We start from the raw sequence: 18,741 nt of genomic DNA on the forward strand, positions 1-18,741 counted from the left end.
TTTTACTATATTTTAAAAGAAAGGAAGCCGTAAGAATGAGTGCCTGTGAGTCACACAAGAATGGGAAGTATGCTTTGAAAAAAGAAGAGCCTTGTTTGAACAGTCATCTTCGTAAAGGTACTTAGTGAACACTTCTAAACAAAATTGAAAAATCAGGCAGCTACCAATTTAAAAAAAAAAAAAAACACCTTTCATTAAAGCAAGAGCTGTAAGGAATAATCTGCTAAGATTAAAATAACTTTGTGATTTCTATCAGACCAATATGAGAGGAAAAGAAGGGAAAGAAATCTACATTCTTTATACTATGCCAATTAAATAGAAAGTACTTACCATAGAGTTGATCTTAAGGGGATCTTTTTTAGTACCATCAGACCTATACCTAAAACAGAATAGAAACTTAATTTGAAAGGGTCTTAACAATTATCTATAATACACACAATAGCTTTAGTTTTTTAGAAACCACATTAATTTTGCTCTTTCAAAACAGAAATACATAACAATGCATGAAATAAAAAGTTGTAGGATAATATACATAGGCACATCACTCAGCCATATTTTCTAGGTTCAACTGACTTCTTATAGCATCACGAAGTTTGGGAAGGCGTATTTCACTTCATCAGGACTGTAGCTAAAGGTAATATAATATATAAAGATAGCAGACATATCAATCAACCCGTTACTATTAACCCACTGCGTTAAACTACATTAACTCAATGAGATAATGTAACTTTCTACTTCCTGTTTAGTTACTTATGTATTTGGCTTATCACTCATACTGTATAAGCAGCTACTTGAAGGCAGGACCTTGTCTGATTCAGCCTTAAATCTGACATAAGGTCAGATACACAACAGGGCTCAGTAAATAAGTGAATTTTTTTTCAGTGTTGGGGATCGTTAAGTAAGTTTTACTGACTGAACTGTCAGTTTTAAGAGTGTGATGTTTGGAGAACTAATACATTCTGAACAAACTAATCATGAATCTCACAATTATTTTGGGGTAAGTGTCAAATAAGGCAAAAGGGTAATTACATGATCCAAGGTTTCTGTATACATATACTATCTGGGATATAATGAAGTTATTTTATTTAAATTTGTTTTTTTGACTCACGCAAAATCTCCTCCCAGTGTACAAATCAGCTGGGCTCCAAACACACTCCATAAAGAAAGTCCTCCATATTCCCATGTCACTATTACAACACTATTATCAGGAGACCATCTGATCAATTTAACAGCTCCTGTTTTGTTCCAAATGTCTGTAAAGAAATAGTGAGAAGGGTTAAAAAACAAACAATTGCATCAAAAATACTAAGTACTTTTTATAGTCCATATCTTCAAATATAAACAAGCAGAAGCATCACTGCTTCACACAATGAGATGAATCCGCCCATATAAGGTTATTTAAAACAAGGACCACCAGTCCTGGCCTGATCTAATCAGAACGAACTCAGTGCACAGGTGATTGCAAGAAGTGAAAGATGTTTCTGGCCGCTATTAGCTTGAGTAATCTTTGGTCTTTGGTTTGTGCTAATCAGCTTGTGTAGAACAGGGATAAGGTTAAAGCAAACACTGTATTTAGAGAAAAATATATGCTGGCCTTTGAAAAGGCTATACAATTAGAATGGCAAATTTCTATTTCTGGCAGTAGAGTAAATGATGCCCCAAAACTCTACAATGAAACAACTAAGATGTCGAATAAAATATTTAAATATCTCCAAACAACCAAAAATATTGGGACAAAATGTTTTTTTTTTTTTCTTTTACCTGAATTTATCTGCTAAGCCCCGAGAAGCTTGACTACCACCTCTGATGACTCAGGTGTGCAAGGGATAGGAGAGAAACTCAGAGCTTGCCCCAGCAGGGAGTTTAATAAAAGATACCTATGTAAAGTTAGACTGTAAAGAACAATATCCACTGTACAAAGGCAATTGAAAAAAAAAAACAAAAACAAAAACAAAAAACTGCCAAGGAGAAGAGAAAGAAATAGCAAGAAACATTTCCATGTTTCACCTATGGTACTGAATAAAAACTAAAGCTCCCTGATGATCTGCAGCCACAAGTCAGCCTTCACCCTGATTTGCAATTTGTGCCATTAGTGTGGTTTAAAAAAAAAAAAAACCTCAAACTACAAAATGCAAAGTGTTCCAGATTGTTGTAGTACCCTCAAATGACCAGCAGAAATACAAACAAAATAATTGGCTCTCAGTCAAAAATCCTAAAATAATAAAGAAACGAGTGAGAACCTAAAGAACCAAGTATAAGAAACAGACTTAGGAAGATTTCAGATATTAAAATTAAAGGACACAATATAAGCATGTCTTTTAAAGAAACACAAGATTGAAAGTTGGAGCAGGAAGCCTAGATAGGAAAAAAACTTAATTTTCTGAGATAAAAATGATTAATAACTCAACGGACAGATCTAGCCACATATTAGATAAAAATGAAGACAGAATTGGTGAAACAAAGATTGACAGGGAAATTTTTTCTAAAATGCAGTTCAGAGAAATAAAAGAAATTTAAAAATTCAAAAGCCAGGTTAAGAAACATGGAAAAAAATTGGGTATAGTGGTGAACACCTGTAATCCCAGTAGTTCGGGAGAAGACTGAGGCAGAAGAATCAAGGTTTGAAGCCAGCTTCAGCAACTTTAGTGAGGCCCTAAGCAACGTAGTAAGATCCTATCTTAAAATAAAAAAATAAAAAGAACTGGGGGTGTAGCTCAAAGTGCCAAAGGGCTCAATCTCCAGTATAAAAAAAAAAAAACATATATACACACAAACCCACACACTAAATAAATAAATAAATACATAAAAATTCATAACATGTATTAGAGTTCCAGAAAAAGAAACTGCAGGAGAGGCAATAAATAAGGATAATGATGGAGAATTTTTCTAGAACATATGAAAGATATGAATCCTCAGATCCAGCAAATCTGAATTGCAAACAGGATTAAAAAACAAAATCCTTCACCATTCACATCATAGTCAAATCACAGAACACAAAAGACAAAGAAAAACTCTTACAAGTAGCTAGACAAAAAACAACAAATCTGAAAAGAGAATATAACTTGACTGAAGACTTCTAAGTAAGCAGAACTGAAAACCCAATGACAATGGAATTTCAGTGAATATAAAAGAAATAATTATCAATCTAAAACTGTATAACAAGCTAAGCTATAATTAAGTCACAGGGTGCAATAAGCCATTAAGACCAAATAAACAAAAACTTCACTGAAAGAAATTCTGATGGATGTATTTCAGGCAGAAAATGATCTAAGAAGGTAAGAAAGAGAGGTGACAAAAATATTGGTATACATATGTGAGGTAGAACTAAGTCAACAAGAAAAGTTAAGTATTCTAATATTTAACTGAAATTTTAATGTAAGATATCTCAGTTTCTTCCTTGAAACTAATAAGATTTTTTTATTAATAAGTTTGATTAGATTTACATGGGTACGCTCAACCTCTTTCTGATCCCAAACATCTTAAGGCTCCCAATTACTAATATGGATACAGGCATAATACATTACAAAATTCAGAAGACATATAGCAATGAGATTATACTGCTGTTATATACAATTCTGCAAAGGTAACTGGCCTTGACTTAAAAATAGATTCATTCATCACATGTCAATTATGTGTTTCTCACTAAACTGAATTAAATTGGTGTAAAAAAATAAGAACCAAACTATACTCAAGCTTGTAGTCGAGGAGGGGGAAATATCTGTAAGCAATTAAGTTTCAGTAAAGCATTATAGATGTTAAGAAAGACTTAATGTGCAAAGTATAATGAAACAAAGGAGGGAATAGTATTCTAACTAGTTAACAAAAAGATATTTCATTTAAACTATGTCAGGAAATATGACGAGATGTCTGCCATGTAGAAATATGAAACATTTTACATTTTAGACAAGAGAACAGTGTGAGAGTCAAAGGTATAAAACAGCATGGAGATATCAAGGTATCAAAGATCTGTAGACAGTTTGGTCACCTAAGTAAAGTGTAAGACTATAGTTCCCAGCCTGTGTGCCAATGTATACCAGAAAAGGGCAAAAGACTTACAGAGATGCTATAAGATAATTTTCAAAAGAAACACAGTGATATACAGCATGTGTTGGACACAATGTAAATACCTAGCTGCAGTAGTTTACAACTGCAATTCATTTTGATGTTATCTCTTCATGAAGAAGGGTTTTCAGGAGCTGCTGTAATACAAAGTAAGTATTCTGTGAAAATCAATGTGAAACCAGAAATGTGGATGGTTGAGACTGTGCAGTCTCCAAAAGGCATACACACTCCATTAGTTAAACAAACAAATAAACAAACAAAACCTATGTTTAAGAATGTTTCCATTTATAATATATATATACACACACACACACACACACACACACACACACACCCCACACACATGTATATATAAATTATATATATATTTATTTAGTGATACTGATTGGCACCAGGGCCTGGTGTATGCCAGGCAAGTGCTCTACCACTAAGCTAACATTTTCAGCCCAGCTGCTCAGTTAACTCAATACCTATATCTACCTTCTCCACTTCTGCTAATAAAGGCTTAGAAAAAGCTATCATTTCCAAGTTTTCTCTGAAGCCTGAAGTAGCCAGGCTTTATGGCCATAAAGGAGATGAAAGTAGAAGACAGTTGAAGTAAGTAGGAGGCAGGGATACATCTGGGAAAGCTTTTGCTTTTCTCATTAAAAAGAAAAAAAAATCAGATGTTTTGCATCTTTTCTGCTTGACTCAAATGCATTATGCTGGAGATTTGGAGCTACCTTGTGACCACCAAAAAGTTCAAATGAAGGTCAGTAGAAGCTTGCCTTTGGATTTTATGCTCTTTGAGAAAATAAATTCTATTTGTTTAAGCCACGGTAATTTGGGTTTTCTGCTAATTTAGTCAAAAGAATCTTCAATGATGCAAAGTTTAGGCTTAATTTTGTGAATAGCAGAGAATAAAGGGTTCAAAAAGAAATTCTTATTTATTGCTATGTATCCAGCAGTTAGAAGTGTCTAACGTGTATTTGTTTAAAACTGAATTGGAAGACATACAGTGGGAATGAAATCAGGGAAGAGATTATGGCAAAATCCAGATAAAGAATACAGGGGTTAAAACTAAGGATAGAAAGAACTAAATGAAGGAATAAAAAAATATCTTAGCAGTCTATCCTGTTACACAGAAATCTTTGGGTTACATAAAACCTTGTTACATGTTCTAATAATATTTACATATAGCAGGTATCATTTAATTTAAAGCCAGTATTTGTTAGACACAGTATTACTACTACGTGTTACCTTCCTTTATCTGAGATTTTACTGTCCATATTTTCAGTTACCCAAGATCAACTATGGTCTGAATATATTAAATGGAAAATTAAAAAAATAAATAATTTAAAAATTTAAAAATGCATACCATTCTGAGTAGCATGATAAAATTTCACTCTGTCCTGCTTAGGGTATAAATCATCATTTTGTCCATTATGTCCACATTGTATACACTATTTACTCATTGTCACCTAGTAGAATCTCAATTATTTGACTGACTGTTGTGGTATCACAGTGCTTGTGTTTAATAATCCTTATTTTACTTAATAATGACCCCAAAGCACAAAAGCAGTTATGTTTGCAATTCAGATATTCCAAAGAAAAGCTGGAAAATGTTTCCTCTAATGGAAAGGTCAAAGTTCTCAGGAAAGGAAAAAATTATATGCTGAGGTCGCTAAGATCTGTGAAAGTAATCAATATTCTATCTGTGGAACAGTAATGAAAAACTCTGTGTTAATTTTGCTGTTGCACCTCAAACTACAAAAGTTATTTTTGGAATGTGTAATATATGCACTACAAAGATGGAAAAGATATTAAATCTGTGAAATACATGAACAGAAAATTAACAGCAACATGTTGCCCCAGAAAGCATTGAGGCCTATGTGAAGAATTCAGAAGTGATCCTCTTTCTGAAGAGATAATGATCCATTTACTACAAGTAAGAGATGGTTACACAGATTTGTGAAGAAGTTTGGACTGAAAAATAATAAACATTACTGGAGCTGCTGCATCTGCCAATGAAGAAGCTGCTGCTGCATTATTCAGAAGTGAATAAATTGATCAAGGAGAGAGAATACCATTCAAAGCAAATCTTTTTTTTTTTTTTTTTTAAAGAGAGAGAGAGAGAGAGAGAGAGAGAGAGAGAGAGAATTTTAACATTTATTTTTAGTTCTCGGCGGACACAACATCTTTGTTTGTATGTGGTGCTGAGGATCGAACCCGGGCCGCACGCATGCCAGGCGAGCGCGCTACCACTTGAGCCACATCCCCAGCCCCCCAAAGCAAATCTTCAGTTGAGAAGAAACTGGGCTTAATATGCCCAAAAGAACTTATATTCATAAAAGTAAAAAGGAGGTACCAGGCAGAAAACACAGAAAGGCAGAATAACTCTGGTACTAAGTGGCAATATCTTAGGGCATATATTTAAAGCCAAGCATAATGTCTAGAGCACTAAACCTCACATTCAAAAACAAAAATTATACTTTGAAAGAGAGGAAAGAGAAAGGCCACTTGCACATAACTTTTATTTCAGTATATAATTGTTCCAGTTTAGTATTTTTTAAAAAATATTTTATTAATTTTAAATTTTATATATTTATGGAGTAGACAATTCAATACATTTAATCAATGTGTAATTATCAAATCTGGCTATCTTTTACTATACTTGATTAATAAGTAAAACTTTATCATATAGGAAGAAAACACATATAGTACTATTCATGGTTTTAGGCATGCATTGGAAGGGTGAGGAGGGGTGTTGGGATGTATTCCTTATAGACAGAGGAGGACTAAACTAAAAACGCTCTTAAAAAAATACTCACCAGGATATTGTTTTGCTGTTAGCTCTAATTTATGAGACAGCAGCATGGCTCCAGTGGTGTTATCTATTGTATAAACCTGTACAGAACCACTGTGAAAACAAACAAACAAAAAAACTTTTTGTGAAAAAAAGACAAATATAAATAGAGCATTTTATGAGAACTCTTATGTTCTGCTAATTCGAATAAAAAGTAGAACAAAATTGTTTTGTAAATAATTTCAAGTCACCTCATGACTTTACGCAGTTGCATATTCTGTATTCTAGCAATTTTGTTTCTAGATATACCCCAGAAATTCTTGTCTAATGTTTATTACAAGACGTGAACAATGTCCACTTTACTAGGTGTAATTGTAAAAGAAAAAAAAACTGACTATAAAACAACATGAGTAAGGGAAAATAAACTGGCATATTTATATAGTGCTAATACCATAGAGCATTGGAAAAAAAAATGAATGAACTTTAGCCACATGCAAGGCAAGGAGCTAACAAACATAAATTTCAGATAAGTGATTGCCCAGATGGAGAAAGGGGAATATTAAAGAAAGCCAAAAAGAAGGCTTTGTTAGTACTAGCAATGTGCTGTTTCTTATGCTGGGTAATACAGATTCTTATTGTTATATGTGTTATTCTGTATATATGATATATATAAATAGTTCATTTAAAAATATTTATACGTTTCAAACTTACAAAGGGCCTAAAACCAAAACTAAAATCTCTATATTACTTCTAAAAAGGGGTGCATCATTTTGTGTTTATAGGATTATTCTCACTTCAAAAGTTCAACACACACTCATTTTGGAAAGTGAGTTGGCTAATTCAGTTACATTACTTATACAATGAAATTAAAATGAAAAAGAGAAACAAGTTTGTTTTCAAAATACTTTTTAGTACAAGTCTGCTTTTGCAGATGAGTGCCAGAATGAAGAATTAGAAGAGCTTGAAGACGCCAAACACAGAAATGATAAGGAAATGGAAATGTTAATATCCCGATTTGATTAGTACACATAAACATCTATTGTAATATCATGCTGCACCTCATATTTACTTATGATTATTATACCAAAAAGACTACTGCTCCTAAAGCAACTGAACAAAACATCTCTATGATAGAAATATGGCTATTGTTAACAAAAATGATCAAACTTAGCATCATTAATATTGGGACAACTTGACATTATTGCTGAATGATGCCACAGAAAGTACATATCATCAACCAGGACAAAAATGTTTACCCAGAATCCAATTATTATTGGATTCTGGGTAAACATTTTTTACCATTTACTTAAATGGTTAAGACATTAAATATAAAGGTGAAGAACTAGGTTGTCCAAGACTGACCTATTGCAAAATGGCATTTTAAAAGAAAGCTGGCTTCTACAGAACTCTAAACACATCAGCTATAGCCTACAGCTCCAGAGCTCTGGATCCTACATCTGGCTCTGCTAGACCCCTGGGTACCAGACCTGAATACAGGTAATAGAAGAACTGCACACTTACCACTACTCCTGTCTCTGTCAGTTTTCTCTAAATGCTGTTCCAAACTTGTTGTGTGAGCTTCCCAGTCATTTAACTGTATTTGCTCAACAAAACCAGTTTTCAGGTTAGTCATTATAGGTGTTAGAGAAACTAATTAAATACCATCATGAGGAAACAATGAAGCAAATTTTAGAATGTAGAACATTCTGTAAAGAACTGATCTGGACTTAAAAAAGTCAATGCCATGAAAATAAGAAAAAAGGCATAAGGATTGTTGTAGGAAAAAGATAACTAAAGAGAAATAACAACTGAATATAATTCATGAATTTTGACTGATTCTGGTTTAGAACAAAGGAGTTATAAAAGAAATTCGGGTAACACCTGAGTTAATTTGAACATGATATTAGATATTATTAGGGTATTGGTTTTTAGGTACTTATCATTAATCACTTGCATGTGATAAAGATAGTGGGTTCATGTTAGAAAAATGTCTCTCTTTTTTTGAAACCAAGACGTAATATAAAGGTCAACCAACAGAAAAGCTGATGAATATGATACATTATTCATAAATCAACTAAAAATGGTTATAGCTATTGGCAAATACTATGGATGAATTCACAATGTTGACTGATACAAACAAGATAAAAAATGTAAAATGTGATTCTCTAAAGTTCATAAACAGGTAAAACTAAATTATGGTCTTTAGGAATGTATACATGGGTAACTAAACCATAATGAAAAATAAATGATTATCAAAAAAGCCAAAATACCGTTACTAAGTTAGGGAAGGAGTAGAGTTACAATTAGAAGCAATCTAGTTGTGAACAGATAGATGGTTGTTTATATTAAAATTACGTTTTCATTTTTTTGGTACTGGAGATTGAACCCACTGAGCTATATCCCCAACCATTTTTATTTTCTCTTTTGAGACAGTCTCACGAAGTTGTTTAGGGCCTCACTAATTTGCTGAGGCTGGCCTCAAATTTGCAATCCTCCTGCCTCAGCCTCCTAAGCCGCTGGGATTATAGGTATGTGCCACCACATCTGCTACAATTACCTTTTAAAGTGTGAATATTTAGGTTACATACCATTCTGTATGTATGTTTTTAATTTATAATATGAAAGTGAAAAGGAATGTTATAAACTTTATGCCAATAAATTTAATATTATATGAAAGAAACCAATTCATAGAAAAACATAACTTACCAAAATTAGAGAAATTGAAATCCTCTTAAATATATTTTAAAAACTGAATTGAATCAGGCAACCAAAAATTACCCCAAAAAGAAAATTAAGGCCTAGCTGGCTTCATTATCAAATTCTGCCACATATTCAAAGATGAACAGAGAAAAATTAGAAACGCTTCTTCAACTTATTTTATAACCTTGCTTGACTAGGAGTATTAGATGAAGGAAATGTACTCATGAACACAGGTTTTAAAATTCTCAAAAAAATGTGAATAAACTGAATCTACAACTATAAAAAAATGCTTGTATATCTACATTTAACTCAATGAGAAGCAATGTGTTCAGAACAAGTTCAAATAAAAATAAAATGAAGAGCCTTCACTCTACAAAGGTTACTGAAAGTGTAATCAAGGTAGTGATTTGTAATAAAAACATCTTTGATATTTATTTGGGTGGAAATGATGTGGCTGGAGACCAGACTAGATGCACATGCTATAAAATAATTAAGTCTCATTTTGAGAGCAAAAAGGAATTTCATATATAACAAAGTTTTTAAAAAGCACTATACACATTGCAATGTAGTCTTACAACTGACTGAATTAAATTTTTTAAAAAATTATGTTAAATATTTCAATTTAAGCTAATGTATAAGCTCAAAGTCAGGAATCCTTGTTTTTTTAAGGTATTCTAGGTGTTTAGACCCATGTCCAATACATGATAAGCACATAAGACATTGTTTAACTGAATAATTTTATTCCATTTTATTTTTAAAACCTCTATTACATTAAAGTTAAACTAAGAAATTGATTTTGCGTCTAAGCTTTAAATACACTTCTTAACTAAGGCACATCTACTAATTTAAAAAGGCAATAGCAACACTGATGTGTTAAAAGGGATTATTAAGAAAAAATAAACATCTTCTAGTTTTATTTATTTTTGCTGTACTGGAGATTGAACCCAGGGGTACTTTATCACTGAATTACAAACCCAGTCTTTTTTATTTTGAGACAGGCTCTTGCTAAGTTGTCAGGGCTGGTCTCAAACTTGAAATCCTCTTGCATTTGTTTCCTGAGTTGCAGGGATTATAGGAATAAACCATTGTATCAGGTTCAGATCCTCTTTTTAACAATAAAGAACCTAAATTTTAACTGATTTATTCTTTTTAACTTGTAATTCAATTTTCTACAATTAAAGAAAAGCTTGCTTTTACAAATTAAAATGTCCAACCTCTCAAATCTGCCCCTTTATCTTTGTTTCAATCTAATACCTTTAGACTTTATGATAAATCATAATAGGCATGATAAAGTTTCCAAGTGTGGAAAGACATCTTTTAAAATATTTTGTTCTTTTTAGTTATACATTACAATAGAATGTATTTTGATATACATACGTGGAGTTGTGGTCTACATATGTGGAGTTACACTGGTCATGTATTCATACATGAATATGGGAAAGTTATATTTAATTCATTCATGGAAAGAAACTTTAAGTCTAAAAAATTATTTCTGATAATAACTTAAAAATTCAGAAATCTATATAAATACCTTGCACAACCAAATGCCATTAGTCGATATTTGTTATTTACTGCTACACATGTTCCATCAACAACATCCTGTGGCCAAACTCCATGAAGCTGCTATAACAAAGAAAAACGGTTAAAGCTTAAAAAGTATTTCCTCAAATTTACTGTAGCCATTATAATTCTTCTCCAATAAACATGAAGTTTCCTAAAACTTTATTTGGTTTCATCGCATAGGAAATATCCCATCAGACCTACCATCTGAATATTCTCCCTTAAAAAAGTCAAATCTTTCATCAATTGTTCAATAAATATTCCCAAGTGAACTCAACCCAATAAGAGTCAATCTAAAACACTAAAAAATTAATATCCAATCTCAAAACTTAAACTAAATGAAGAATGACATGATTATTTTAATGTAAAGCTTTTGATAACAAAAACTGCATCTCTCTTGTTCAATATTAAAATTTTCATTACCTAGCGGAATGTTTAACTTCCCAGGCAGTGGAAAGTAGTGAATATTACTTGGCTTATTAGAAGCAATTCATTATCTGTCAATTGCTTACTATTCTTTACTATTTCTTTACTATGTAGTAAGGCTAATGGCATTATATCCAGCAGCCTGATAGAAAAGCGCAAATCTATTTCAGGTGATTCTCTCAAATGACCTTTCCAAGCTTTAATTTTCTTATCTCTAAATTTCTTACCTCACAGTGTGGCTCAAAGATTAAATGAGAATGTCCATATACACTACTTAGTACAATGCATACAATTCAATAATTTAAGTACTCCATAAATGAATGAAATTATTATTAATCTCATACGCTATTTAATTCTGTATATACAGAATAGATTTTGCCCATAGTTGTTAGTTCTTATTTGCCAAAACAAGGATATTTAGCTTATAAATTGTAAAGGAAAGGTCATGACATTAGTTTAGAAGCACAAAGTAGAGCTATAATAAAGCACTTTATTTATTTATTTTTTATTTGTGCACTTTGTTTTTTAATGATCCCCAAAGTAAATGTTAGAAGATGCATACAATATAATCACAACTGTTTGAACTTTACTATTACAGATTTTATTCAATTCCAAATGAACTGCATAATCTAGTATCTCAACAGAGAATAGTCATGTGTGAATGACAAATGATCAAATTTGTTGTTCCACAATTTTATCACCAAGCAAATATCAGTGTATATCTTCACAATCTAAGGAGGCTATGACATCACTAGGTGATATAATATTATGGGACCATATATTCCACATATATGTGGAATATCATTGAGCAAAATGTAATTATATAGCACATGACTATATTTGCTCTTTTGTAGAGATTTTACTTATTTTTCTTTTCTTTTAATATTTTTTTTAGATGTTGATGGATCTTTATTTTATTCATTTATATATATGTGGTGCTGAGAATCTAACCTAGGCAAGTGCTCTATCACTGAGCCACAACCCTTTTCCTTTAGACTACTGCCACTTAAACATATTTCCATGTACTCTCTAATTTAAAATTGCTTATATTTTTACTTTCCTTTTACTTTTGTGTAAAATAAAATCACAGGTCTGTTTTTATTCAACATGCTTGTGAGATCTATTTTGTTGCACACAGCATTGTTTGTTCAAGTTTACTATACACTTACACACTGGGTTTAGCTCACTGGGTCTCTGGCCTCCCCTAACCAGGAAATTCTTTATTATTATGTTACCTTTTGAAAGTCTTCATGTATATTTTTTAAAGTTTTAATCCAACTTTTTGGATCCTCAGCAGGATTTTTTGCCCTAATTTTCTAGCTCTATTGAACAGAGAAATGGTATAATGTATGCATTTTAACACATTTATTAAATGTCATTTTGTGTATTTCCCAATTATCAGTAATCCATGTATTATACTCTTATAATTTATATTTTCCAGTTATAACATTTAATAATGTTCTTCTGCTTTTATTTTTTAAATCCTTATTGGAAATTTCTTTAACCATATAACCAATAAATGATGAGAATAACTGAACTAATTTTAAATACTCAGAAAAATATTAACTACCATTTCAGCTCAAATACTTTTGTTTTCAGTACAAACATTTAAGTTCTAAATATAAATATATATACATCTTGTAGAAAAGATTTTTATTTTTATTTGTATGTTGACATTAAGCTACCAAAAATTCATTATTTGAAGAATAATTTATTTGAAGAAGAGCAACAACAAAATTCCCCTTAAAAATTTGAAATTCTTTCCCATTAGAGAGCAGACTGAAAATGAATATTTAGTGTCCATAACTCCTAAAGCCCACACTTTCATACAAGATTTTTTTCAAAAGCATAAACTGACAAAGACAAAGAATGGGAGAGAAGGCAGAATTTTTAGACAACTTTGAAAGCTGGGAAGCATATGGATAAGTAGAGCCCTTCACTGGCAGTAAAGAATACTGAGAAATGGCTAACTTTACATTGTAGTATACACGAAAGGCTTGGAAACTAAATTAGAACTGGCTTAAAGCCCATTTAAGAAGCACCTGGTTTTCTCAATGCTGTGCAGCCAAGAAATACATAATCTATACTCCAACAGAAAACTGGACATTTTTCATTGGAGAAAAACAGGAATGTCAAAGATAAAATTCACACCTTGAAATTGGACCCTTTAGCCTAACTCTTTCATAACTCAAAATTCTAACACTACAGGAGCCAGGTATACATCCACTGGAAAGAACTAAGACTCTTTTTCCAAGGAATAGTGGAGAAAGAAAGATGATGGGATTGAAGAGGAGGGGAAGAGAAAGAAGGGGAGAGGAAAAAGTAATGAACATAAAGATAGGGGGCTCCCCAAGTAAATAACTAAATAAGATTATCCCATAGTGAAGATCATATAACCAAATTCACCAAAACTCAGTTTTCAATAAATCCAATTTTATTTTGGGTCTCTATGACAGCAGCAAAATCCATATAATAATAACCATTAGCAATCCAAGGATCTCATATAAATAAAAGAGTAATGGGAACCCTCAGGGTGATGATGATGAAAAATAAAAAAAAAATGCAGCTATGTTAAAGGAATAAACGAGTTAAGTGGTAAATACATATAATGTAAAAAACACTTATTAATTCCTAGAGGGACAGAAAATCTGCAGAAAATGAAAAGAAACCATACATGAAAACTAAACATACAACAGGGCTCAGGAACTAATAGGGTCTACATACTGATAAAAATATAAAAAATAAATGAATAACTTCATTGAATAAAATAAAAGTCCTTCAACATATTAAAAAAAAAAAAAACCACAAAACTTCATTGAGAATATGGAAAGAATATGAGTATGTTGGGAGTAGGGAAGCGGGAAGTGAATGGCCATTTTCCATAGGAGAAAGTCAATAACACAAACTAAAAACTAAAATTAAAGACAATGCTCAGAGCAGTAGAGGAAATATCCAAATAACTAGTACAAGAATTAAAAGGCATATGCCTCTGGACAGAAACCATTGATTTTCTTCAATATGTCTAATATAATTTTGTCTATACACATTGTTTATACATACATATGTATATAGTTAAAAAATTAATAACTCCTAAAATCTTATATGAAAATAGAAAATGGGGAAGGATTTAATAACAAAGATTAACATTATTAAATGCAAAATAAAATAAATATTCAAAGTAAATAAGCCATACCTCTGCAGTAAATCTACTTGACACTGGTGTAATAAATCCAACTTTACCATCATTAAACACAACAGCAAATCCATCAAGTGTGGCACAGTATTCCATGTCTCTGATGTGCACATCGGCAAAGCCCAGAAATGAACCTACTGAGGAATAAAAAAGTGCACAAAATAGGTTTATGAGTATAATAAAACTATCACACGTTTGCTTGCAAACCCTCTAAGAATAGTTAAAATGACAAAAATTATAACCTAATGACCCTAAACAATTAAACTAAAATCAATGCTCATCCAAAGAAAATACCTAACTAGGTTATGTCAAATATTAAACAACTGGTTCTACTTTCTGTAGAAAGTGTAATTACCTCTAGATGATTGCAGATCTACTGAAAAGGGTACTGTGCAAAGATTAATGGCTTTCCTTCCATTTGTCATTCCTTCCCAGTGAATAAGATGAAGAAGTCCATCAGAAGTAGCAACCAGAAGATCTTCCAGTACAGACTGCAAACTGTAGGGAAATAAGCAACTTAAATCACTTTTAAAAACATGCTAGGAAAGTAATGACTATGAATATAATTACTCTGGAAAAGGCTAATGCAAAAGAATCATGACATCTCCATTTATATGCAATTTAGCTATGACTTTTACCTATGTATAATTCAATCTAGATTCAGAAATTCAGGGAAAAATGATGGACTATGTGTAGCCACAGTTACAAACTTGATGAATTGGGTTAAAAACTAGAAATGCTGAAACAGCAAATTAGTAAAGAGAAGCACAAGTGATAAATGACATGAAAGGAAAAGAGGAGGGGAAACCATAAAAAGAACAGACATTAACAACAGGATGACAATCTAGAGCCATGGACTGTGGAGGTAATAATACTCAAGCATTGTCCAAAAGAATTTTCAATAATGATGGAAATGTTCTATATTGGTACTATCTTATAAAAGTAGCTAATAGCCTTATGTAGTGAATGTACACTTGAAAATTAATAGCATATATAATCTCTACATTAAAATTAACAATGGCGCAACAAAACATGACCAGACATATGAACAGGAAAATGTGACCCAAATTTCAAAAGAAAAATCCATCAATAGAAATAAATGACCAATAGAATTAGCAGATAATGATTTTAAAGATGATAAAGAATCTATACGAAAAGACAGATACATCATATACCTTGTTTAATTAAAAGTAAACAAAATTGTTAAAATAAAGGCTGATGTCAGTTGTTAAAGTAATGAATATTTCCATAAATGATGGCAAATATAGGGCTTGCCCTAAGCCATCCAAGTGCTACTAACGATTCCTTCCCTCATGAAGATCTAGTATATTAAAGGATTAATTCTTGGCATACATGCCAGGACCCTGTACCAATAACCCACAACTTTTCATGCTATATGGGTTCTCAAATATTCTGAATATCATCCTTGGTTTTAAGTACATACAAGATACATTTAAATACACTTAAGTTATGTCCTCAGAAAACCTCTTCAATCACTGGCTGCATGGGCATTATAACAACTATCTGGTATCCCAAATATGTGTATGTATTTTTAAATTTAGGATCTTATTGAGTTATAAATAATTTAATATGGTTAGAGAGCAATATAATACATATATGCTTCCATGTGTACCTTGAAGTAGAAGAGTGTTTCTGATTAATCAAAATTATTTTAAACATTATATGAATTATATAATTCACATGTTAAAAACTCCAAAAATGTTATTATTAGAGACAGGGTCTCACTGAGTTGCTTAGCACTTCACCCTTGCTGAGGCTGACTTTGAACTCATGATCCTCTTGTCTCAGCCTTCCGAGTTTCTGGGATTACAGGTGTGTGCCACTGTGCTGGGCCTCTTTTTTTTTATAGGTTCTTTTTCTATCCTGTTTCCATACACCAAACAGGTTTTACCACCAAGTGGACGTAAAAAGCCAAGTCTGTAGTTTTCACCTCGCATGGTACCCATACGTTCAAAATTCCTTCTACATAATAATCTATCCTGAAAAGAGATATTGCTTCCAAATTTTATGATGATCATTGTCAAAGCAAACTATACTGTAACTGTTTTACAGCACCACTTTTCTTTTTTGTAAACTGTACTGAAATAAATTAGTCATCATTGCTAATGTTTTTTCTAATGCAATAAAACAGTAATCATCCCGACCCTCAAAAAAATCTGTTCTACATCAAGTTACATTCTTAAAAAGGATTTCAATGCTGAAATATATAAAGTCTTAAGCGATGAGTAACCTTTTGACGAACGTGATGATTATCCTGAATTCTAATATTTTGTGACACTTCCACATTTAAGAAAATAACAGCATTCTTTTCTATGAGAATATAAAAAAGATGGAATAAGCAAGGCGGACAATAGCTAACAACTTGCACATGATTTTTCTGTAATATGTTCCAGTGTCATTCTATTCTAATAAGAGAAATGGTGAAAGAAGCCATTTCATTAAAATTGTAAATCAAGAGGATCTTTCAAAAAATAGGTATTACATTTATATAGTTCAATACATTCATATTATATTCATATGGCTCAATATTTTTACAAAGTAAACAGTAAAAATATCTTCCCAAACCTGTCTTGAGGCTACTTGGTTCTCATCCCCAGTTTCTTATGTATTCTTCTAGAACAATAAATATTCTAATACTACCATCTTCTCTTATATATATCATAATATTAATATTAAAAGTACATATTATAATATTCACATTGTTTTTTGTCACTCACTAATATAGTTAGAAAGTTTTTTTCAGTAAAGAATATCCTCATTGTTTTCACAGCTGCACATTATTTAAAAACAGTTTCTTACATTTACACAATGGTAACAATATGCAGTTAAACTAAGTGGCAGCTAAAATGTCAACCATGAAGCACTTTAAGAAATAATGTCAAATTATAAATAAGACCACTTATTTCATTAATAGATGTAAAAATAGATTTTTGGTGTAAAAACAGATTTTTGGTATTTTGGCTGCCTTGTCATAGAATCTTTATTCTTACTTGGATCAGAAAGCTTAATTTTCTTCTAAATTTCCTAGAAATATATGAAGTCTTTGAAAACAAAGGCACTGTCTCTTTTCCTTAAATTATGATTACGTAATGATTTTTATCACTATCTTTTAGAGGGACATGGATAATATTATTTAGTCAAACAATTCTAGACCTTATCAAAAAATGTAAATTCCAAAGTAAAATTACCCAATTTATGAGCTTTATTATCACAAGTAAAATAATGCACTATTTGTAAAACTTCAAATGTCTTAATCAAGCATTTCCATTTGAATTATAAGAAATGCAAGCAATTTTCCTGTTGATCATGTTATTAACCAACTACATTGTCTACTATCATTACAAAATGCCAAATTTAACCAAAGCACTGTACCTCATGATGGGTGCTTGTAAATCCAATATTTTCCTCATCTCTAAATTTAATGCTGGAGCACAGTGTTCTTCCTTAAAATGGGGTGTCCCCTTCATTTGTGGACTTCCTCTAAAAGAAACAGCACAGGGTTAAAGAGAAATATTGTGGCTAATATACACCCAATTAAATAAACATAACTAAACTTAAAAGTCAGGTGTTTATCCTTTAGATTCTCAAATGAAAAACAGATAAATTCTATTGTAATAGACATATCTATTTGTTAATTGGAAAAAAGTAAGTTTGATCAATGTAACTTATATTGGAGAACTGAAAGTTGAGATTCTATGTGTGGGGGGCATTTAAAATAAAAGTGAAGTCTCAAGAGAACCAACAGACATTTTGTTTAAAATGACTAAGGAAACTGTGGATTGGAAAACAATGGAAGAAATGTATTATTCCATATATAGTAAATGTTCCAAGAGGTCCACATTGTTACTTCATCTAATCTTACTCCACACTTCATTTTTCATTCCTGTTCTTTGGTTATATTAGAACTAAGTCAGATTCAGGAATATAATTAGATGTTTCAAAAATTATTTGGTAATAATAAAAAGCAAAATATCTAAACTTTAAAAAAATCCAT

At 31.6% G+C, this 18,741-nt stretch overlaps 1 protein-coding gene across 5 annotated transcripts in view; it reads right to left on the bottom strand.

Moving 5' to 3' along the window:
- Positions 1-18,741, bottom strand: part of Ric1 (RIC1 homolog, RAB6A GEF complex partner 1) — a 91,769-nt gene that overhangs the window by 34,209 nt on the left and 38,819 nt on the right. For 2 of the 5 annotated variants that reach the window (XM_048806808.1, XM_048806807.1), the window contains 7 exons: positions 18,120-18,227; positions 15,082-15,224; positions 14,727-14,863; positions 11,079-11,170; positions 6,873-6,961; positions 1,109-1,253; positions 331-379 (listed from right to left, as the gene is read on the bottom strand). In XM_048806808.1, coding sequence (XP_048662765.1) covers positions 331-379; positions 1,109-1,253; positions 6,873-6,961; positions 11,079-11,170; positions 14,727-14,863; positions 15,082-15,224; positions 18,120-18,227 — 763 coding nt within the window. Of the gene's footprint in view, positions 1-330; positions 380-1,108; positions 1,254-6,872; positions 6,962-8,368; positions 8,392-11,078; positions 11,171-14,726; positions 14,864-15,081; positions 15,225-18,119; positions 18,228-18,741 lie in introns of those variants that run through there. The other 3 variants (XM_015492828.2, XM_048806806.1, XM_048806809.1) reach the window with 3 other exon arrangements.

This window comes from Marmota marmota, unplaced genomic scaffold (genome assembly GCF_001458135.2).
Source record: "Marmota marmota marmota unplaced genomic scaffold, marMar, whole genome shotgun sequence".
Taxonomy (NCBI): domain Eukaryota; kingdom Metazoa; phylum Chordata; class Mammalia; order Rodentia; family Sciuridae; genus Marmota; species Marmota marmota.